This window comes from Electrona antarctica (assembly GCF_951216825.1).
Source record: "Electrona antarctica genome assembly, chromosome: 8".
Lineage (NCBI taxonomy): Eukaryota > Metazoa > Chordata > Actinopteri > Myctophiformes > Myctophidae > Electrona > Electrona antarctica.
The window spans coordinates 43864516-43885024 of NC_136789.1; the positions used below are offsets into that span (position 1 = coordinate 43864516).

The 20509-nt window shown below is 42.2% G+C and overlaps 1 protein-coding gene across 1 annotated transcript; it reads left to right on the forward strand.

Annotated features, from left to right (window-relative positions):
* Positions 1–10590: 10590 nt before the first annotated feature.
* On the forward strand, positions 10591–19358 carry LOC306927963 (protocadherin-10-like; the record flags this gene model as incomplete). The annotated part of the gene is made up of 4 exons (XM_079507860.1): positions 10591–13107; positions 13811–13872; positions 14338–14453; positions 18360–19358. 4 exons carry the CDS (start codon positions 10591–10593, stop codon positions 18617–18619), a joined length of 2955 nt encoding a protein of 984 aa, XP_079363986.1. The 3' UTR covers positions 18620–19358.
* Positions 19359–20509: the final 1151 nt, after the last annotated feature.

Sequence of the window (20509 nt, forward strand, 5' to 3'; positions counted from 1 at the left end):
CGGACAAAGCCAACTCGAGTCGTGACAACAGAAGAAGAAAAACAACAAAAAAAGTGTTGTAACCTTCCGTTTTTTTCTTCTTTCTAATTATTTGTTCGGCCCAAAAAATGTTGTTTGTTGTCATGATTTGTCACGACTCGAGTTGGCTTTGTCCGCGGCGTAAACGTCTTTAAATAAATACTTTCTGAAATGTCTATGAGGAAAATGAACGGAGAATCATTTCCTGGGCCATGGTAGGGGGCGGGACTGCGACGCTCTATAGGGGCGACCTATATGGTCAGCATGAAGGTGCGTAGATAATTCTGTGGCAATCCGGACAGTGGTGTTCTAGATATCTTGTTTGGGAGTCAATGTGTGGCGTGCAAGTAGACATTTTGGCCTAATGGTGGCTCTACAGGAAAGGCCCTACGCTAACCCTATGGGGAGCATGATGACCCCCTGCATGGCAATCTGGACAGCAATGTAAGAGAAATATTGTTTGTGAGTGACCAAAGTGAACACCAAGCGACAACATCGTCTACATTATATGACGTAAGTTCTCCATTCATTGTCAAAGGCATTCAATGTTTGTGTTAGGACAAAAATCTACACTATCGCTGAATATAGGAGGGGCTAACATCACACTTGTGTGAAATGAGGGGCGCTCTTATCATCAAACATCATCATACATCACATTCTGTGATCAGCCAATCAAAATCAAATCATCACAAATGTCATTATAGCCAATCACTTTTGGCCTTTTCACTTTTCTGCCCTCACGTTTATCCTCAATATGTACTTTGCTCAGACAATTAAATCATCACTATGGGGTGATCAACCAATCAAATCATTGTGTTTGTGCACATTGCACCTCAAAGAAATTATAAAAACATGGGTCCTGAGTGATGATTTTGTGAAATATTCTTTTGGACTAATATATTTGGACTACCTTCAAACAGACAAGCGCCCCAGTACATTTCTTTCAAGTCCATACATATGACATTGGACTAAACTAATGCCACAGTGTGATATTGATACACAAACATGTTCCTGATCCTGTTGCTTTCAGATTATAACAGCCAACATGAGGGAGAAAGCTCACAGCTTTACTATCAGTGGGGATGTATTCCTTAAATGTGGGTTACAAACAATTTACCTGTAGTAGTAGTTACTTGCACCACACATTATGGAGATTTGTTGAGAGTGAAGTCCTGCATTTTATTTGACGTGTTTTTTCTTAGTCTAACAAACACAGAATGCTCACTATAGTGCCAATTGAATAAAAATGAATTCTTGCTTCAGTGAACATGTTGCAGTCCACTGCCTTGTTATGATTTCACCTGTACAGTATAACCAGACCTTTATAGAAGTCTCTTTGAAGCTCCTCCAGGGTCAGCGAGCAGGCAAACTTATCTAAAGTGCAAGCTAGCCCATGTTTGCTGCAGGACAAAGACAACATCACAGTAGAAGCATGTTAACCTAGCACTGTAAGTGTAAAATGTTAGCTCAAACTGGTTTGTGAAACGTTTAAAGCTCTGTATTACATTCATTGCTATCTGTGTTTGTTCAGTAACATGGGCCTACCCATCTCTCCAGCTCTTTAATAAACAGAAAATACACCCAGGTGGGTTGCCAATTTCAGTCAATCAGGAGAGAGAGTCCGTTTATCAGTTTCAATGTTCCAGTTCTAATTTGATCTCTTACAATTTCACTTGTTTATGCTGCATCCTATGAATTCTCTCTCCTGATTAGATAAAATTGGTATCCTGACCTGAAATTGAACAAACACTCTCTAGGCTCGCAATGATCCTTTCACGATATAGATATATTTAACACTTATTTTATCCATGAAATATCATTTTACACTACCTTAACAATCAGGTGTTGGCCCATGCCTAATTTAATGTGCGTGAATCTGATCAGCGACTTGAAGACTTGAGGGCTGTACCTAGCAACCACCAAGTAGGCCCGTCACTTGAGCAGAAACCATATTTATATCCTCATGTTATACCTGCCAAGCCAATACAAATGGAACAAAGAAGGTGGGTTGCAGAGCTTTGCTTTCTCGCTGACCACACAAGAGAGCCTGCAAGCTACATGCTGCTAGAGCGAACATTCATGATAAACAATTCATGTGCAATTTGAGAGGTTTTAATCTTAATGCAAGGATCCCTCACTCTCGAACTATCAACACAATATTGTTTCTGATTGTCAGCTGCTAAGCAGGCCAATTTCATTTTGAGAACCTTGGGAACCTAATGATATACGTTGTCATAGCACCCGTTTTAACTGTCAGCCAGTGTCCCACATGGAGATCTGTGTATGTGCCTGTGCCCATTGGCAGAGCCTGATTGGTTGAGCCTCAATTGGCTGAGGATTGCACAGGTGAAAGGAGTTGGCCTCATTAGGCCCACTGGCAGAGCCTGGCCCAGGTGAAAGGAGTTGGCCTCATTAAGCCCACTGGCAGAGCCTGGCCCAGGTGAAAGGAGTTGGCCTCACTAGGCCCACTGGCAGAGCCTGACCAGAGCTTTTTGTGGTGGTTCTGAAGAACCATGGGTCCGACCGACTCGATACCAGGCACTGCACTCCCTGTGGGGGTGTGAAACGTGTGTGTCGAATGTGAAGTCGGTGGGTGAAACAGTTCTCGAGTTACGTGCATTACACACACACGCGCACGCAGAGACGTGGCGCATTTATAGTAGGATTCACACAGCGGCCATTTTGCTACCAAGTTAATTCTTCCGTGAGAGCAAAATGGCCACTATGTGTGAATATAGTCAATTGCATGGTGCTATGACAAGCCACAATAAACATAATGGTCCTTTCAAATGGGCGCTTATAGTTAATTTTCAATGAGACCTGTGGGTTTTTTTCGGTATGCACGGAAAAGTCGAGGGGCAACAACGCAAGCGTATTTACGCGGGCGCGGTCCCGTGAAATGGTCGCGCGCATGCTCGTTTCGTGCACCCGCCCGCGACTCAACAGACCTGGATTCTGTTTAGCTTTTTTTTACGCTTGCCCTGTCGCGCCACTAACGTTCTAGGGTAGACCCGCCTCACCATGTCTCTGATTGGCCCCCCGGGAAGGCATCGTTTTACTGAGGTTAGGCCGTTCGGGTTAGGTTTAGGGGGGTGCATACTTAGTTTAGACTAGTCATTGGTTAGACATGGGTTATGGTTAGGTTTAGGTGTGCTGCCCCGTGGGAGGTTAGGTTTAGGGTGAGGGTTTGAGATAGGTTGTAGTTGTAGGACTAATGACTGGTCGCAAAAACGAGAACTGTCAATCACAACGACTACTGGCCAATCACAGCAGGGCTTTCCTAGAACTGCGGTGGGATACATAATAACGCAGAGCAGACCTGCCGTTGATCCAGGCAACAACGTCTGCGTTCATCGCTGCCCGTTTGAAAGGACCTTAATGCATCTACTAACTGCACATATGGATGTAAAATATGAGGCAAACTTGTGTTTAACCTACTGTAATATGATTATTAGATGTATTAGGCTTATGATTGAGGTCTGTGAATGGTAATGTGTGAAAAGGTAGTCAGTAGAACAAAACACTCCCTTTCAGCTATGCACTTAACTTCACAAATGTTAGTGAGTCACATGATATAATATAAGACACTGTTTCATTGTGTCGGTAAAGCTCAGGCCTACAGAGGGGATTCTTCCCTCTCTGTAACATTATTATAGCTTAATGTAATGTAAGGCAATCACACATTACTTAAATCAATCCAATTTGTATGTGAAATAATTCATTAAGTATTTTATATTGCCGTTTTGTTTCGATCTTCATATTTAATGAAATAAAAATAAATAGGCCTAATGATTGAATGTATCCATTATCTACTAGGCAGAACAGATTACCCACTGTGCATGCCTTTAATCAACATGCATAACTTGTTAGCTTACTGTTAAAACATCATGTGGGTGTGGGTGTAACTGTCAACTGTAATTTACTGCAGGTTATTATGAGACTCCAATAAAGTGTTTTCTCCTTTTTTTTCCTTTCTTTTTTTCCCTTGCTGGTGCAGGATGATTGATAGGTAATAGATGCCACAGAGGGAAACTACAACATGTCTCAAAACTGAACATGAAATATAAAAACCAGAATGAGGCAAACTACAGTAAATGAAGTAAAACACCACTGACACGTACACTGGATAGAACTAGTTGTTAATTTGTTAATATAAATTGATGCAAAGGTTAACGTAACATTACTTTGTCACGTCCATTTCTATCTCCAACCTAAACGAATCCCATACCTATGTTGTTGTACAGTAAGGCACCAATGCATTGAAACAACAGAAGCAGAAGAAATGCTGACAGCACTTCAGTATAATGGTTATAGTGCAGTAAACCAGAGCAGTGTCCACAAGCACTGTGGCCTAATGACCTGACAGATGCAGGCTTCTTTGACACTAATAGGCATCAAGTCAATATAAGGAAACATATCTAAGTCCAAGTTCAAAACAAATAATTTGGTGGTTCAACCCTTTTCATATCAAGTCCCATTATATATTCAGCATTTGAGCCACGGACCACCATTTGATGCGATTTACCCTCTCAGACCCAACCCCGTTGGATAAGATTGTGTCCACAATGCCATGCTGTATTGATGTTGGTACCATTAGGAGAGATAACAGGCAAACATTGATCAAAGTAACAACAATAATGTAACTCTTGGGAGTGAAACCAGAGGCAAGGAAGCAACCAGGTGCTCAGGAGGTGTGCAGGTATACGAAATATAAAAAATATAAAAATAGTAAAAAGGTGCTCCTGGGATCGGGATAACACATGTATAGAAAAAAGCGGAGATCCGGGCACAATAGTTAAAAAGGAGGAAAACTTTATTGAACCGACATGTTTTGACCTATACGGTCTTCATCAGGGCTGAAACCTTAATTTTACACTCTCAAGAGTTAAAGATATATAAGGGTTAAATATCTAATAACCACCAGGAACCCCTCAAGGACCACTGGTGGTCGTAGAGAAGAGAACCACTGCTTTAAATTCAAATTAACTGGCAATTTATTCTAATAAAAACCTGTAGAGGCTAGAGAGTGAAATAACATCAATTGGAAATAAGAATGGACCCCAATGCTGTGGGACTAAAAGCCATAGGATTTATCCATAAGTGCTTCCCCAACAAAATACAGAGGACACCGAAAAGCATCATTCAATATGATCTACCTTATGCTGCTCACAGTATTCCACATTTATAAGCTATTTAAATGAACATAATTCCCAAACTGTGTGCTAAGAAAGCCATTCAGCCCGTTGTAGTTTGACAGCAGCGAGGTTTATGAATTCAATTCTGAGGGGCTCAGGCAACAATTCTGCTCTAAACTTAGTGGATAGTGACATCAATGCTTATATTCCACACGGGCAGAGCAAAAAGAGGCGCAATGAACCCTTAACCCTTAAGGATGATGAAATATTTATGTTTCATATATACTGCACCTTCAGAACAAGTTCAAAACCACCAGAAAATGAAATGCAATCAATCAACTTCAAAATTTGCTGATTGTTGTCAACCTTCTTGCTGTGCTTGCAGACTACAGAGTGCCAGTGGTGTCCCCACTGGCTAAGGAGGGCTTCCAGTCCTGCACCAAGGACAGTGACCATTCAGCAGTGTTCCCACTGGTTAACCACTTGAACCCCAGCTTCCCTGTTCTGGGGAGAACATTTGCCCCCAAAATAGCAGATCTACAAGCTCACAACACGTCGCAAATGCCACGCATTGTGAGCTTGTAGATCGGCTATTTTTGGCAAAGAGATTTGGGAGAAAAAAAGTGATTCAAGTACAGTTGCAAATCAGGTTTCACTAAGACAAAGTGGGTTTAAGTGGAAGGGCTCCAGCACCACAATAGTCTCGCGTGGCCAGACTGTTGCCTCTCGCAATTTTCAAATGCTTCCGTCATACATTCGGAGAGTGTGGAGTAGTTGTCTGGTTACGCGAGACTAGCACCACACAGACAGACAGAGACCATTCAGTAGTGTTCCCACTGCTAAGCAGTGGTGGGAAAAGTACTCACATTTCATACTTAAGTGAAAGTATCAATACTGCAGTGTAGAAAAACAAAGGTATTGTTCAACAAAATGTACTTAAAGTACCAAAAGTCAAAGTACTCATTATGCAGAATGTCTCATTTCAAAATTTCAAATGTATAACAATCTTTTGAAAATAGCAGATCTGCAAGCTCACAATGCGTCGCATTTGTAGATCGGCTATTTTCAAATGGCCGAAATGAATATAGGGCTGAAGTGGTTGATGTATGTTTTGTAATAATAATCAAAATCTACAAGTAACTAGTAACTAAGGTTTCAAATAATTACAGTGGAGTAAAAGTACAATTTGGATCCTAAATGTAGTAAAAGTAATGGAAATTGGAATCACTCAAGTATACAAATACCTAAAAATTGTACAGTACTTGTACTAAGTACATTTACAGTGTAAATGTACTTAGTTACTTTCCCACCACTACTATAAGGACTGACTCCAGCACCAAGGACAGTGACAATTCAGTAGTGTTCCCACTGGTTAAGGAGGGGCTTCAGCACCCCGGACAGAGACCTTTCAGTAGTGTGCTGCACACGGGCTAAAGCGGGGCTCCAGCACCATGGACAGCGACCATTCAATAGTGTCCTGAGTCACTCCAGACTGCTAAGGAGGGCCTTGTGCAGCAAGGACAGAGACCATTCAGTAGAGTTTCTCCACTGGCTAAGGAGGAGGAGGAGTTCCATGCAGCACCATTTAGCAGGATGCCACATTTCCTTTCTTTCCCCCAAATGTACTTTTATTCTTAAAACGATACGCCTCTTTTGTATTTAGTTATACTTTTTGCGTGCAAACACTACAGCTACATTGTCGACTCTATGAATTAGACACATTATAGCGTGTTGGTCATTTGCTTAGTGATGACCAAATATATGAGCTATGTTAGGCCTTATAATAGTTAGATTAGTCAGTTAGATATTTATTTTAAGTAATAATTATAAATGTGTTGTTCCTTTGTGACCTATAGCACATGCATTGACCAGGAATCAGTAACTCCTAGTGGATACAGTACAGTATGTGGCAGGATGTAAACTGGATGTTCAGCCTTGCTGCTCCGCCACAGCTGATAAGTTCAGTGTATCTAAACCTCTTCCATTCAATTACTGTGTCCCGCCAGGACATGACCTCTGCAAAATAAGCAGACTGCTGAGTACTGGACTACAATAGCAGGTGTCAGCTCTTTGGCAGGTGCTGACCTGCTCTGGTGGGACTGGAAGTTGCTGGCCTGTCTTCTGGATTTCTTCATCTTTAACCTCCGATAGCTTTTCTCTCTTGCACCTATAGATAACTCTATAATGTATTCTACGTTCTTTACCTCCACCAACAGAGTTATAGACTACGGTGGATGGGGTTTATGTTTTTATCCCATTCCGTTTGTTTGTCTGTTTGACTGACTTGCAGAAAACTTTGTGGAAAAGTTGTCATTGTCACACAGATTGGGCAGTTTTTGAAATTATGATCTACACACACAAATCTATACAATAGTATATTAATAGATTGTGAAAATTATCTATCTATCTATCTATCTATCTATCTATCTATCTATCTATCTATCTATCTATCTATCTATCTATCTATCTATCTATCTATCTATCTATCTATATCTATATATATATATCTATATATATATATATAAATGGACATCAACACACTGCCTTCTTGGCAGAGGTCTGTACTCTATTGCACATATATTCTATTTCAGTAGCATATTCTCTTATTATGTCAATACAGTGTGTATCATTACCTATAGCAGCATCCTGTTATAGTTTTTTCTGAGATGCATAATCACAATAATTGCATCTATTCTCTCGTTGGGTATTTTAATCAAATTCCAAGATTTTTCTCTAATTGTGCCCAAAGGCAGCAAGACAACCCCCCAAACCTACCCACATATACCCCTGCGCGCACACACACACACACACACACACACACACACACACACACACACACACACACACGCGCGCGTGCACGTGCACGCACACGCGCACACACACGCGCACACACACACACACACACACACGCACACGCACGCACACACACACACACACACACACACACCCCAAATCCCTATATGCCACTTACGCATTGCCTCCCCAAATCTGTTCTGAATGTCCACATATTTCCTCACATTCCCCTGTCTGTGGCACAATGCCCCACTTCTTCCTCTCTCAGGGGTTTGGTTGATTAAAAGTGAAGAGCATGGATGGATGTCAAAAGAAGGACAGTGTTTGCCATGATGTTGATCCCATTTTCTATGAGGCAGACAGTATAAGTCGCTGCCGGGTGCTGGTGCGGTCCATCACTCCCAGCGTGATGCCAAGCTCTGCACTCTGGGTGGCACAGTACACCATTTTTCATGACAGGAAAGATATTTTGTTTAAAAATGAAATAAAATAATGAGTTGCATTGATGGTATAACATCTAGAATGTAAAAAGACTGATATTTGCAGAGAAAACAGATTAAAAACTCAGCAGGATATGCAAGCAACCTTCTGTAGTAATCCTGCTGTTTGAAAGCCTTAAAGTAGTTAAAGACCATGGGATTGATATCCTACGTGTGTGTGGGGGGGAGAGATAATCTCTTTTATATATTTTTTTATCCGTAAATGTGGTGTTTGTCCCCTTATCCCGGCCACTTAGTCTCTGCTTTGGGTAAGTGACGTTAAAATGCACTTAGACTGTGAAAAGCAGGTCAATATAACCACATGTGTTGCCCGTGGATAGCCTTGGGATTATTTCTCACAAAATGTCTTAATTCCTCTGTTCGCTAATGATCCCCAGAAAATGCCCTCTAATCTCCATTCCATTAATTAAAAAGAGCATGAGCCCACAGAAAGCCATCTGCTGCAGTTTCATTCCAGCAGACAGATTGTGTTTTCAGCTTTAAACAAGAAAAACTGGGTCTTTTGTTTTCTTCTCTTCTCTTCTCTCTCTCTCTCTCTCTCTCTCTCTCTCTCTCTCTCTCTCTCTCTCTCTCTCTCTCTCTCTCGAAGAGCAGACGTGTGAGTCGTGTATCAGAGGTGGACAACGAGACGAAACCACTAGTATTTGTATCTCCACCCCAGGTTTTATTTTTAGACGTGTTCGTAAAATGATGTGAGGTCTTTTGCATATAAATGTATTTCCTGGTCATTAGGCTACCTTCCATGATTGGCAATTTTATTAAAACAGGAACTATAGCAAGGCTCTCTTCAATAGTGGGAAATTGAGTTGCCATGTAGGCCAACACTCAGCTGTCAGTCTTAAATTGTGTAGCCCATCTGACACATGGTTTTGAGCCTTTCCTTTATTCGGAAAAAAAAGTACTTTACCTGGAATAAAAAAAATCAGAATAGTCTCTATATAGGCCTATTTGAACAGGCCTATAGTGCACATACATAGTCCTCCTGCTTCTGGAAACACTGGAGAGAGTGTCTGTATGTTTTTTAGATTTTTGTGTTTTTGTTGCTGTTTTTGTTGTTTTTTGTTTTTGTTTTCTTTTTTCTGTTGTATTGTCCCCTTACAGTTTATTCTTTAACAACTTCATAAAATGTGTTCTATAGGCGAGAGGAATTTGATCTTTTGCATTAATATTCATTCATTGATGCTGATCACTTTAGCTAGTGTATATTTTCACTATACAATTAAAGTTTATTTTAATCCATTAATAAAAATGCATGTTCTGTTCCATGACTCTGGAGTAGACTCAAATGTGTTTTAAAACTATGTTTTTCTACTATGAACTGTAAAAGGAGGTCCTTCAGAAATGAGGGATATGTGTGTCTGTGTGTGTGTGTGTGTGTGTGTGCGTGCGTGCGTGCGTGCGTGCGTGCGTGTGTGCGTGTGTGTGCGCGCGCGCGCATGTGTCACGCGCGGGGGGGATTTCTCTACTAATAAAAAGGCATGATATTTCAACATTCACCAGAACAACCCATGTGTCAATCCTCCTGCCCCCTGGTTGGCTGTGTGGAGATCAAGTGACAAGACAAACCTTTGGCTATAGTAAACTATAGTCCATTTAACCAACATTCTGAAAGTACATGACACACTTTAACTTGCTTATTGTTGTTTTTTTAGTTGACTTTGTAATGTGTGTCACCTCCTTTGTATAGGCTATTGTGTTTGCCTATTATTTTATCTGTAAAAGGGGGGAAAAAAGCTCAAGTGTGGGAATTAAGAGCTTTGCTTTTATGTCTAAGCCCAGAGGCTGTAGCGTGAATTTGATCGGGCTAGTAGGCAATGACAGATTATGGTGCATTGTGTTCAAATTGGAATTGGAGCAGATGTGGTTTTCTCCCTATAGGAACAGTACGGGGCCAATAACAAGCTCGCGCGCGCACGCTGCCCACACCGCTAATCAGAGCAGTAGCCTTAACTCCTGTCCACACTCCGACCGACACACGCAGAGGAGTGAGGCTACAGACACAGTCATGTTAACTTGTACAGACTATTGTTTTCTCAAAATCCTAACTTATAGCCTAGTTCAGGTTCGCTCAGTTTAGAAAAGGTCTGGCGTAAGGATATAAAGGCTATATCTTAGTTTTTAACTATTGTGGAACTGGTGCTTAAATGGATATACGAGGTGCGAAACGCGAACGGACGGGGAAATGGCAGGTAATCTGTCTGGTGTTTATTTCATGTTTGTTGGACATAGTTTGTGGACAGATCCGCTATTCAATCCCCGAGGAACTGGAACACGGGGCTTTTGTTGGGAACATTGCCGAGGATCTGGGTCTGGATGTGGACAGGCTCTCTGCGCGCAGATTCAGAATCGTCTCGGGCACAAAAAAGCAATACGTGGAGGTTAATTTAGAAAATGGCATTTTATTTGTCAATGAGAGAATCGACCGCGAAGAACTGTGCGAACAGAGTTTGTCCTGTTCTTTTCATTTGCAAGTGGTGATCGAAAACCCTTTGGAACTGTACAGAGTCGAGATGGAGATTTTAGACGTGAACGACAACTCGCCCAGTTTCCCGTGGACCGAATTTAACCTGGATATATCCGAGTCCGCCGTGCCGGGCTCTCGTTTCCCCCTGGAAAGCGCGCAGGACCTGGACATCGGCACCAACGCGCTGCGCTCCTACTTGCTGAGCGTAAACGAGCATTTCGTGTTGGACATACAGACGCGCAGTGATGGAAGTAAATTCGCAGAGCTGGTCCTGGAGAGTCCACTGGACAGGGAACAGCAGGGCGCGCATCAGATGGTCCTCACGGCCGTGGACGGAGGCGCGCCGGAGAGGTCGGGCACTGCGCAGATCGACATCACGGTGTTGGACGCCAACGACAACGCGCCCGTGTTCGACCAGTCGTTCTACAGGGTACGGCTCGTCGAGAACGCACCCAAAGGCACGGTTGTGATTAAACTCAACGCGTCCGATTTGGACGAGGGCCCCAACGCCGACATAACCTACTCGTTCAGTGGCCACGCGCCCCTGAAAGTGCGCGAGCTTTTCAGCGTCGACTCTCGCACGGGAGAGATCAAAGTTAAAGGGCTGGTCGACTATGAGAAGGCCAGGATGCATGAGATCTATGTCCAAGCGAAAGATAAAGGGCCTTCTGCCGTGGCGGTGCACTGTAAAGTGTTGGTGAATGTGCTGGACAGCAATGACAACCTTCCAGATGTCATCCTGACGTCCGTGTCCACACCTGTCCAAGAGGACGCGGCCCCGGGCACCGTGATAGCCGTCATCAGCGTCATGGACCGGGATTCCGGGGAGAATGGCAACGTGGACTGTGAGATCCCACATCACGTACCCTTTCAGCTCCACTCCTCTTTCAAGAACTACTACACACTGGTAACTTCCGATTTTCTGGACAGGGAGGACGTGGCCGTGTACAACATCACTATTACAGCCAGAGACATGGGCTCTCCACCCCTGTTCACTCGGAAAACTATTCTAGTCCAAGTCTCTGACGTGAACGACAACGCGCCTCAGTTTAAACAGCCTTCCTACACTGTTTATTTGACAGAGAACAACGCGCCCGGCGCCTCCATTTGCTCGGTGACGGCACTGGACCCCGACTCGGGTCAAAATGCGTATTTGTCTTATTCCATTATGGACGGCAGCATCCAAGGAATGGCGGTGTCAACTTACGTGTCCATTAACTCGGATAACGGCAACATTTACGCACTGAGATCATTCGACCACGAGCAGTTGAGAAACTTTCAAATCAAAGTTCAGGTTCAAGACGCAGGCTTTCCACCCCTGAATAACAACGTCACTGTCAATATCTTTATTCTGGACCAAAATGACAATGTACCCGTTATTGTTTCGCCGGTGCTGCCACAAAACGGTACGGTGCCCACCGAAGTGGTCCCCAGGTCGGTAGACGCAGGTTACCTAGTTGCCAAAGTCACAGCCATGGACGCAGATGCGGGTCAAAACTCGCGTCTGTTTTACCAGATGCTCCAGGCAACAGACCCCACATTGTTCAGCATCGCGCTATACACAGGCGAGATCAGGACAATACGCCGACTGGTGGAAAGAGACCCCATAAGGCAGAGACTGGTCATTCTGGTCAAGGACAACGGTCAGCCACCCCTCTCGGCCACGGTTTCCATCATCCTGTCAGTTGTTGACAGCGCGCCAGAATTACAGCCTGATTTCGGCGACCTCGCACTGAGCCCACATTACAGCTCCAACTTCACTCTGTACTTAATAGTGTCCCTGGGCACAATCTCGTTCACGTTTCTAGTGGCTATTATTGTCCTGCTTGCAATAAAGAGTTTCAGGGGCAGACATTCAATCAGGGAATACAATTTCTCCGTCTGTGGCTGCTGCCGCTCACGGTCAGAGACATCTGCAGCTGATATGTTCAAAAAGTCTAACTTAAGTGTGCAATTACCCGCAGGCACTTCGAGTTGTGCCGAAGCAAATGGCAACGGCACTATCTCCCAGGTGTACTGTTATAAAATGTGTCTGACACCGGAATCATCCAAAAGTGATTTCATGTTCCTCAAGCCATGCAGCCCAATAATGGCCGTGCCACAGAATAATGCAAAGAGCACAGACTATCTGACATCTGGATGGAGCACACTAGACCGCAACGAGATCGTCAACAACAGAGCCACAACGCCAAATGAGGTAATTAAGGGACAGAGACGAAACTAAAAATAAAACACGACACTAGGGTGGATAGGCACACACGCACACACACGCACACACGCGCACGTGTGTGTGTGTGTGTGTGTGTGTGTGTGTGTGTGTGTGTGTGTGTGTGTGTGTGTGTGTGTGTGTGTGTGTGTGTGTGTGTGCGCGTGTGTGTCTGTGTGTGTGTGTGTGTGTGTGTGTGTGTGTGTTTCCCAGGACAGTATAGGCTTATACAATATAGGCTTATTAGGCTTAGATTGTTCACATCCAACCACACAGTTTGGCTATCCTATAGGAAAAGAGGCATAGGGCTCTATTTTCGTCCATGCCAAACCCCTTATCCCTAAACTTCTTCACGTTTTTCACTATTTAGATTTTGTTTAATAGTTCAACTAGCCGATCTACATCGACACGTTGTGAGCTTGTAGATCAGCTATTTGAAATATTCTAAAATGTTTTTCAAAATAGTAAAAAAAAAAAAAAAAAAAAAAGGCAAAGTAGTTTAGGGATAAGGGGTAAGGGGTGGCACAAGATATAGGCCCTTGTCTACAAAATAGACGTGGCTGAATTTGCATATTTTGAAACATCTCTTGCATGTGGAGGCACCATGCAAGCAGGCCAGCAAGCATGTACCATAAGATTGTAGCCTACTTTTATTTGTTATTATCTTTTATTTGATCATGTTTCAATTTTACAGCTTAAGAATGCAAACAGGGACTGGACTTTGACAAAGAACCAACGAAATCTGGAATACAAGAGGTGAATACATGCAGTCAATGATGGAAAAAACATTTGTTTTTGTAGAAGTAAAAGTCTGGAATTCAACATAAATAGTATAACATACAGGAAATGTCCCATTTCACAAGTTTTCAAATGTAAATGTATAAGAAATCTTTTGAAAATAGCAGATGCAACGCATTGTGAGCTTGTAGATCATACTAAATGGCTAGATGGCCAAAATATATATGCCATTGCCTATAGGGCTGAAGTTTTCAAATAATTGTAGTGGAGTAAAAGTTCAATATTTGCCTTTGAGATGTAGTGTAGTAGAAGTAAAAGTACTGAACATTGGAAACACTTGAGTAAAGTCAAAATACCTCAACATTGTTGTAATTAAGTGTAGTACTTGAGTAACTTAGGTACTTTACACCAGTGTTAAACCAGGTATACATTATTATGAGTATCACATCTAAACGCATACTTTTCTTTCTATTGTTCATATAGGTACAGTTCAATAAATCTAGAAAGGACACTTCCTCGTCCACCTAAACACAATCCAGATGGGTTTTCTTGTCCTGTGGCACCACAGTATTGGACCTGGGGGAATCACATGCGTGGTGGTATGTATTAACTAAGTAGGCCTACTATGAATGTAGGTTCCACTGAAAAGACATATAGGCATATGATTTGGGCCTGAGTTAGCTTCATGTAATTTACGTGTTTGTCATTGGTGCTTTAAATGTTGTATTTCCTATTATATTGTGTACACAGCAGTGTTAATTTTGGAAGCTAATTTATATTTAGTCTTAGTCTTGTGGACACTGGACATGAATTATTAGTTTTAGTCACATTTCTGTCATTTAAAAAATCACTGATCGTTGACAGTCGACAAAATCTAAAAAGGATTTAGTGCCTTTTTTAACCAATTAAATTAGGCCAATACAAGTATTGTATTTAAGATATGACTGTGCTAACAGTATTATTATAAAATATATTATTTCAACAACTTGAATTAGGCCTACATGTACTCAGCATACAACACAATGAACCGATTCACTGCCAACTGGTGGACGTAAGAGCCAACGCTTGACTGCTGACCCGGATCTACTTGGTTTTAGTGTCTGGTTTGGGCGGCCATCTTAGATGCTAGCTCCGTAGATTCAGAGTTATTCAGCTTTTTAGTCCGCCTGGCTGTATACAAGAAGTGACCGGCACTGCCCATGCACGAGACCGGCCTATAGGATCGCTGAAGAAGGAAACGCCAAGCAAAAAAAAAAAAATCAGCGATCCGGTTTGATATCAATAATAAAGCTTATCTGACGGAACGTTCCGCCAGAAGCAGTTGCCGGTTGGATTCTATATGGTGGATAGGTGGATAGGTGGATGGATGGATGGATGGATGGATGGATGGATGGATGGATGGATGGATGGATGGATGGATGGATGGATGGATGGATGGATGGATGGATGGATGGATGGATGGATGGATGGATGGATGGATGGATGGATGGATGGATGGATGGATGGATGGATGGATGGATGGATGGATGGATGGATAGATAGATAGATAGATAGATAGATAGATAGATAGATAGATAGATAGATAGATAGATAGATAGATAGATAGATAGATAGATAGATAGATAGATAGATAGATAGATAGATAGATAGATAGATAGATAGACACATACAAACCGTAGATGCTGTAACATTCAAATCCCAGAGCCAGATAGTCACTGAACATGTTTCATTGCCACCCAAATGACAGCAATTGTACAGCAGCTTGAATCACATTAGTATACACACAGCATTCAAGCAGAAGCAGCAGCAGCAAAGAAAAAAAAAAGGTCCTACCTTGAGCCATCTTCTACTCTGTGTAAATGATGGCCAGGGTCAAACTCAGAGCCCCCCTCGCTCTAGTTCATCCCCGGATGGGCCCCCAACGGCATTTCCAGTCATCTTGGTGTCTCCATACATCTGGCTAGTTTGCCAGTATATATTCCTCCCCTGCTGGGAGCTCCCGGTGTCAATGGCACCGCCACAGACCTGCAGCCTCATTCTCCTGGCTCCCATCTTCCCACGCAGCCAAGGCTGATATTTAGTATTGCACATATTCCGGTGTAGCACAGTGGCCAGGGACTTCTGTAGGGCAGGCTTCAGGGTCCACCATTTACAGCTTTGTAGGAGAACGGACTCTATAGGACGGAGAAGCAGCCAAGCTTAATATGGTGGGGGGAGGGGGGGGCTGCTGGACTTTCACAATAGTTGGTTGACAGTGTTATAATTAGTTTTATATTGGATAGTTTACAGCTCAACCACAGAGCCATGAACAAAGTACTCAACTTGATTTGTAATTTGTAATTTATTCTAACCCAAATGAGATATTGACACTCGCTCAACAAACTCAACATTGTGCAGAGGGACCCTTTAGATTTCTCATAAAATAGTATTTTACATTGTTTTAATTAAATTGTGTAATAAATACTGCCACAGTTGTAGAACTGCACTTACTGTACAAAAGAAAATGATAGAACAGTTATAATAGCTTATACAGTAGACATAAAACTGTATAGGCTATAACAACTGTTCTATCATTTTCGACGATTTCATAATAGGCCTACCTATCTACATATTATGTAGATAGGTAGGCCTAGTATGAAATCGTCATGTATTCCATGTACACAGCAATAGATCCTCATATGCTTTCCTGCGTTGGTGAATGACATTAAATGTTGTGGCACTGCATGTGTCAACAATATATTAATAATAATTCATTGCTGCAACATGGAGTCAGCTATCGTCCTCTATTTTAATATCAATTTGAAAGTTGTGGCAGAAAACGTGTGTTTAGTAAAATACCTCCACTTTTCCATGGGATTCACACGGATGACAGTTATTACCCCAGGGGGTCCAAATGATTGCAGGTCTAAACATAATGAAAACATCCAGGAGCACATATGGGGCACACAGGTGTGATCAATTACCCCGCAAAAATCGCAATCCCAACCCACCTGTCAATTATGTTAAAAGGCTGGCCAAATGGCCCCAAAATTAGACTGGTCCACCAGTAGGCCTACAGTTTGGGGTATTTTATTTACCTCTCCAAACAATTCACAACAAGCCATGCAGTATAATACGGGCCAAATTTCCAACGTTCCAAAAATAGGAAACAAAATGAACACTTAAAGCTAAACTGTAGGAAACAACAAATCAGGAACTTAAGATACTGGTTACAGGCTAAACCTTTCACAAAGGCCCTGGCACCGCTCCCCTGCTGTTGTCTCTGACTAGCCTCAAGTGAAACTGAACACCCCTCAGTAGCATGCCTAGCTTTAAACAGATGGGACAAACGGTAAACCATATCATAATCAGTTAACTCAAAACCTGGCTAACTAAGGCCCATGAGTTATCTTACACACATTACTATAAATCATGAAGTACTTTACAAAGTCAGCTGGTTGTTTCTCAGGCGCCAATTCATATACACAGTAATAAATAATACAAAAGCATAATACAAACATATGAACAAACACCCCTTCTCCTATACAGTGCTTGGCACCTTCCAATCAACAGGAATGCCAGCACTGCAGAGGAGAGGCAGGTGAAGTGACCAATAAAGAATTAAATTACTTCACACTATCACACAGTGACATTTAAAAACCCCTTTCAGTCCTTGTGTGAAATGTCAGATGTCCACTGTAAAGAAAACATGCAACAGAACACTATTAAACCCCAACTTCCCAGCCGGCTTGAGGCAGCAGTGTAGTGTGTGTGCATCCATATGGTTCCTCAGTACTGTCTATAGGGCAAGGGCTGCCCTGTGACAGTGATAAAAAAGATTGTGTGTGTGTGTGTGTGTGTGTGTGTGTGTGTGTGTGTGTGTGTGTGTGTGTGTGTGTGTGTGTGTGTGTGTGTGTGTGTGTGTGTGTGTGTGTGTGTGTGTGTGCGTGTGTGCGTGCGTGCGTGCGTGCGTGCGTGCGTGCGTGCAGGGGTATATGGGGTAGGTTTGGGGGGTTGTCTTGCGGCCTTTGGGCACAATTAGAGAAAAATGTTGGAATTTTATTAAAATACCCAACGAGAGAACAGATGCAATTATTGAGATTATGCATCTCAGAAAAGACAGGATGCTGTAGCAATTATGTCAATGATATTGACATAATACAGTATGTCAAGAGAATATGCTTGGTATTTGCCTACTCAAATAGAATGTGTGCTTTTAACTTTTAACTGAAAGGATTACATGGTATATGACATCAACCTATGTCAACTTTATTATTTAATATGCATGCTCGGATTATTAGAATCCCACATGCCCTCTTGGTGGAGGAGGCCTGACACAAGTATTGTAAAGTGTAATGCATTGTTTTAAATTCATTCTCAAATGCATTATTCTATTTTGCAGTTGTTTCAATTTGAGGACAGTGCAGTAGGAGATCACTGATTCTATACTCAGTCAGACGCATATAGAAATTAAAGCATTGGAAACTGTACCTACAGTAATATTTACATCTTGTGTTTCTTTACAGAGTGCAAAATGCCTCTTCAGGAGGGAGCCGTTCCTAACTACCCATGGACCCAAAGGTATACCCAGCCTCAGTCTACGCAGCCATCACCCGACTACCAGCACAATGTTTACATCCCTGGCACCCCATCTGGCTACTGCACTCTGAAGCCACCGTCCAGAGGTGAACTAGATGTGTACAACTCCTTCTCTACTTTTGGGAAGAAAAAGAAGTTCCACGCCTCTCTGGACAAAGAGGATGACCTCAGTGATATTTTTAAATGATACACTTAAATTGAGACTAAACATCGTGTTCTTGAGTATATAGCCTACAATACTATTTAGCCACTTTGTCGCATGACCCTCTAGACAGAATGACGTACAGTAACTGAAAAACGTATGGACATGACCTGCGGCCATGCAAGAAAGTATAAATAAGCCTTTAGTGGGGATTCTATGGCATGACCTGACCTGCTCAAATATATTCTATCCTTTACACACACAAAAAAACTCTATTCAAGAATTGATGTTTTAAATGGCGAATTTAATATTCTGAGGTTTTGTGAATAGCCATATCTGGAACAAGAATACAGGGCTAACATGTCAGTTTCACACCGTTTGCATTTATAGTAAATGGATTGAGGATGTATCGTAATCTCAAATCAACTGTCCAAATTCTTGATACAAGGCCTGGTGATGTAACAGTAAGAAAAAGGTGTTAATGTTTTGAATTAATGTTTATCTTGTCCTTTGGATTATTGTGAATGCAGGGGCATCAACCTAATGTAATGTTACATTAGCAAGTCAAACCTGTACATTGATTATTAATTCATATCTATATATTATAAATATAATTATATTAAAATATATGTTTTTGGTATTCAAAGTTTGATGAACAAACTAGACGACTTTACTTTATCTCAAGGAGTAAAAATAGCCTACAGGTTTGAGAATACAGGTTGAATTATAGCTATAGGCTAATTGAATTACATTTGTATTTCAGTGGAGCTAATGGATCCAAATAGCTATGTATATAATGAATGACAATAAAGCTGTTTTCAAGTTGGATTATAAAAAAAAGGTTTACCAAGCCTGTTATTTAGATTTATGCGATTACAGCGTGTTTTGTTCTTATCGACATCATTGGGTGGTCACTTATTGTAGACTTGAATATACAGAGCTCAAATATGCATTCAATGTGTTCTCATTCTCATGAAGGCGCCTTCAAGGCCATACAGTATTGGAAGGGAGTTATTGACAGAAAAGTATCAGGTAGCAAACTGAATTTGTGTACAATAACATAAAGCTATGTTACCGGTATACCTGTAAGACGCCCTTAGGGGCGAGAAGCGACCTTGCCCTAAAGGGCGCACGGATCCGCCTGGGTGACGGCAGACTGCTGGGCGAGCGCTGGCGCTTTGGCATGGGGGGGTCAGATCAACATATTGAATGGAATGAATTCTGTACTGGCCATATATGAAGGGTGTCTTGAGTGTACAGGGTTTGATAAGGTCAGATCAACATATGGAATGTCAGAACAGGTCAGCTACATATCTGGAGATCTAAGGGTGGCAGCGGAGGCAGTGTCTTGAGTGTACAGGGTTTGATGAGGGCCCAGGAAGGGCCGGGCCTTAAATTTCGGGTTTGATGATGTCAGAATGACATATGGAGCGTGTCATGTCACGAGGCATGATGGACTGACAACCATATGTGGAGATCCAAGTGTCTCCATGGTGTCACGAGGCGTGACCATATATGGAGGCGTGATGTTACGAGGCGTGACTATATGGATGTGTGATATGGCCATATATTGACATTCCCATATACTGTAGGGGGAAGGGCCCCTGGCGATGTCGTCTACGTCGCGACTACATAAATGGAGATCCTTGATGATGTCACATGATGTCACGAGCAGTGGCATGACCATATATGGGCGCGTGACGGACCAACGGGAAATGCACGTTTTCATAGTAAATGCGACCTGTGGTCGCAATTAAATGACATAAATGGCACAAATTAAGTTTTCTTATTAGTGGGAAACCATACAGTTTGTATCTTTTATTTGATTTACTGCCTCATCGTGTCACCTTTGGTATAGTGTGCACTGTGCACATAACTTTGAACTAACTGTTATTATTATACACATTGGCTGTAATATGACATTCCAATAGTAGT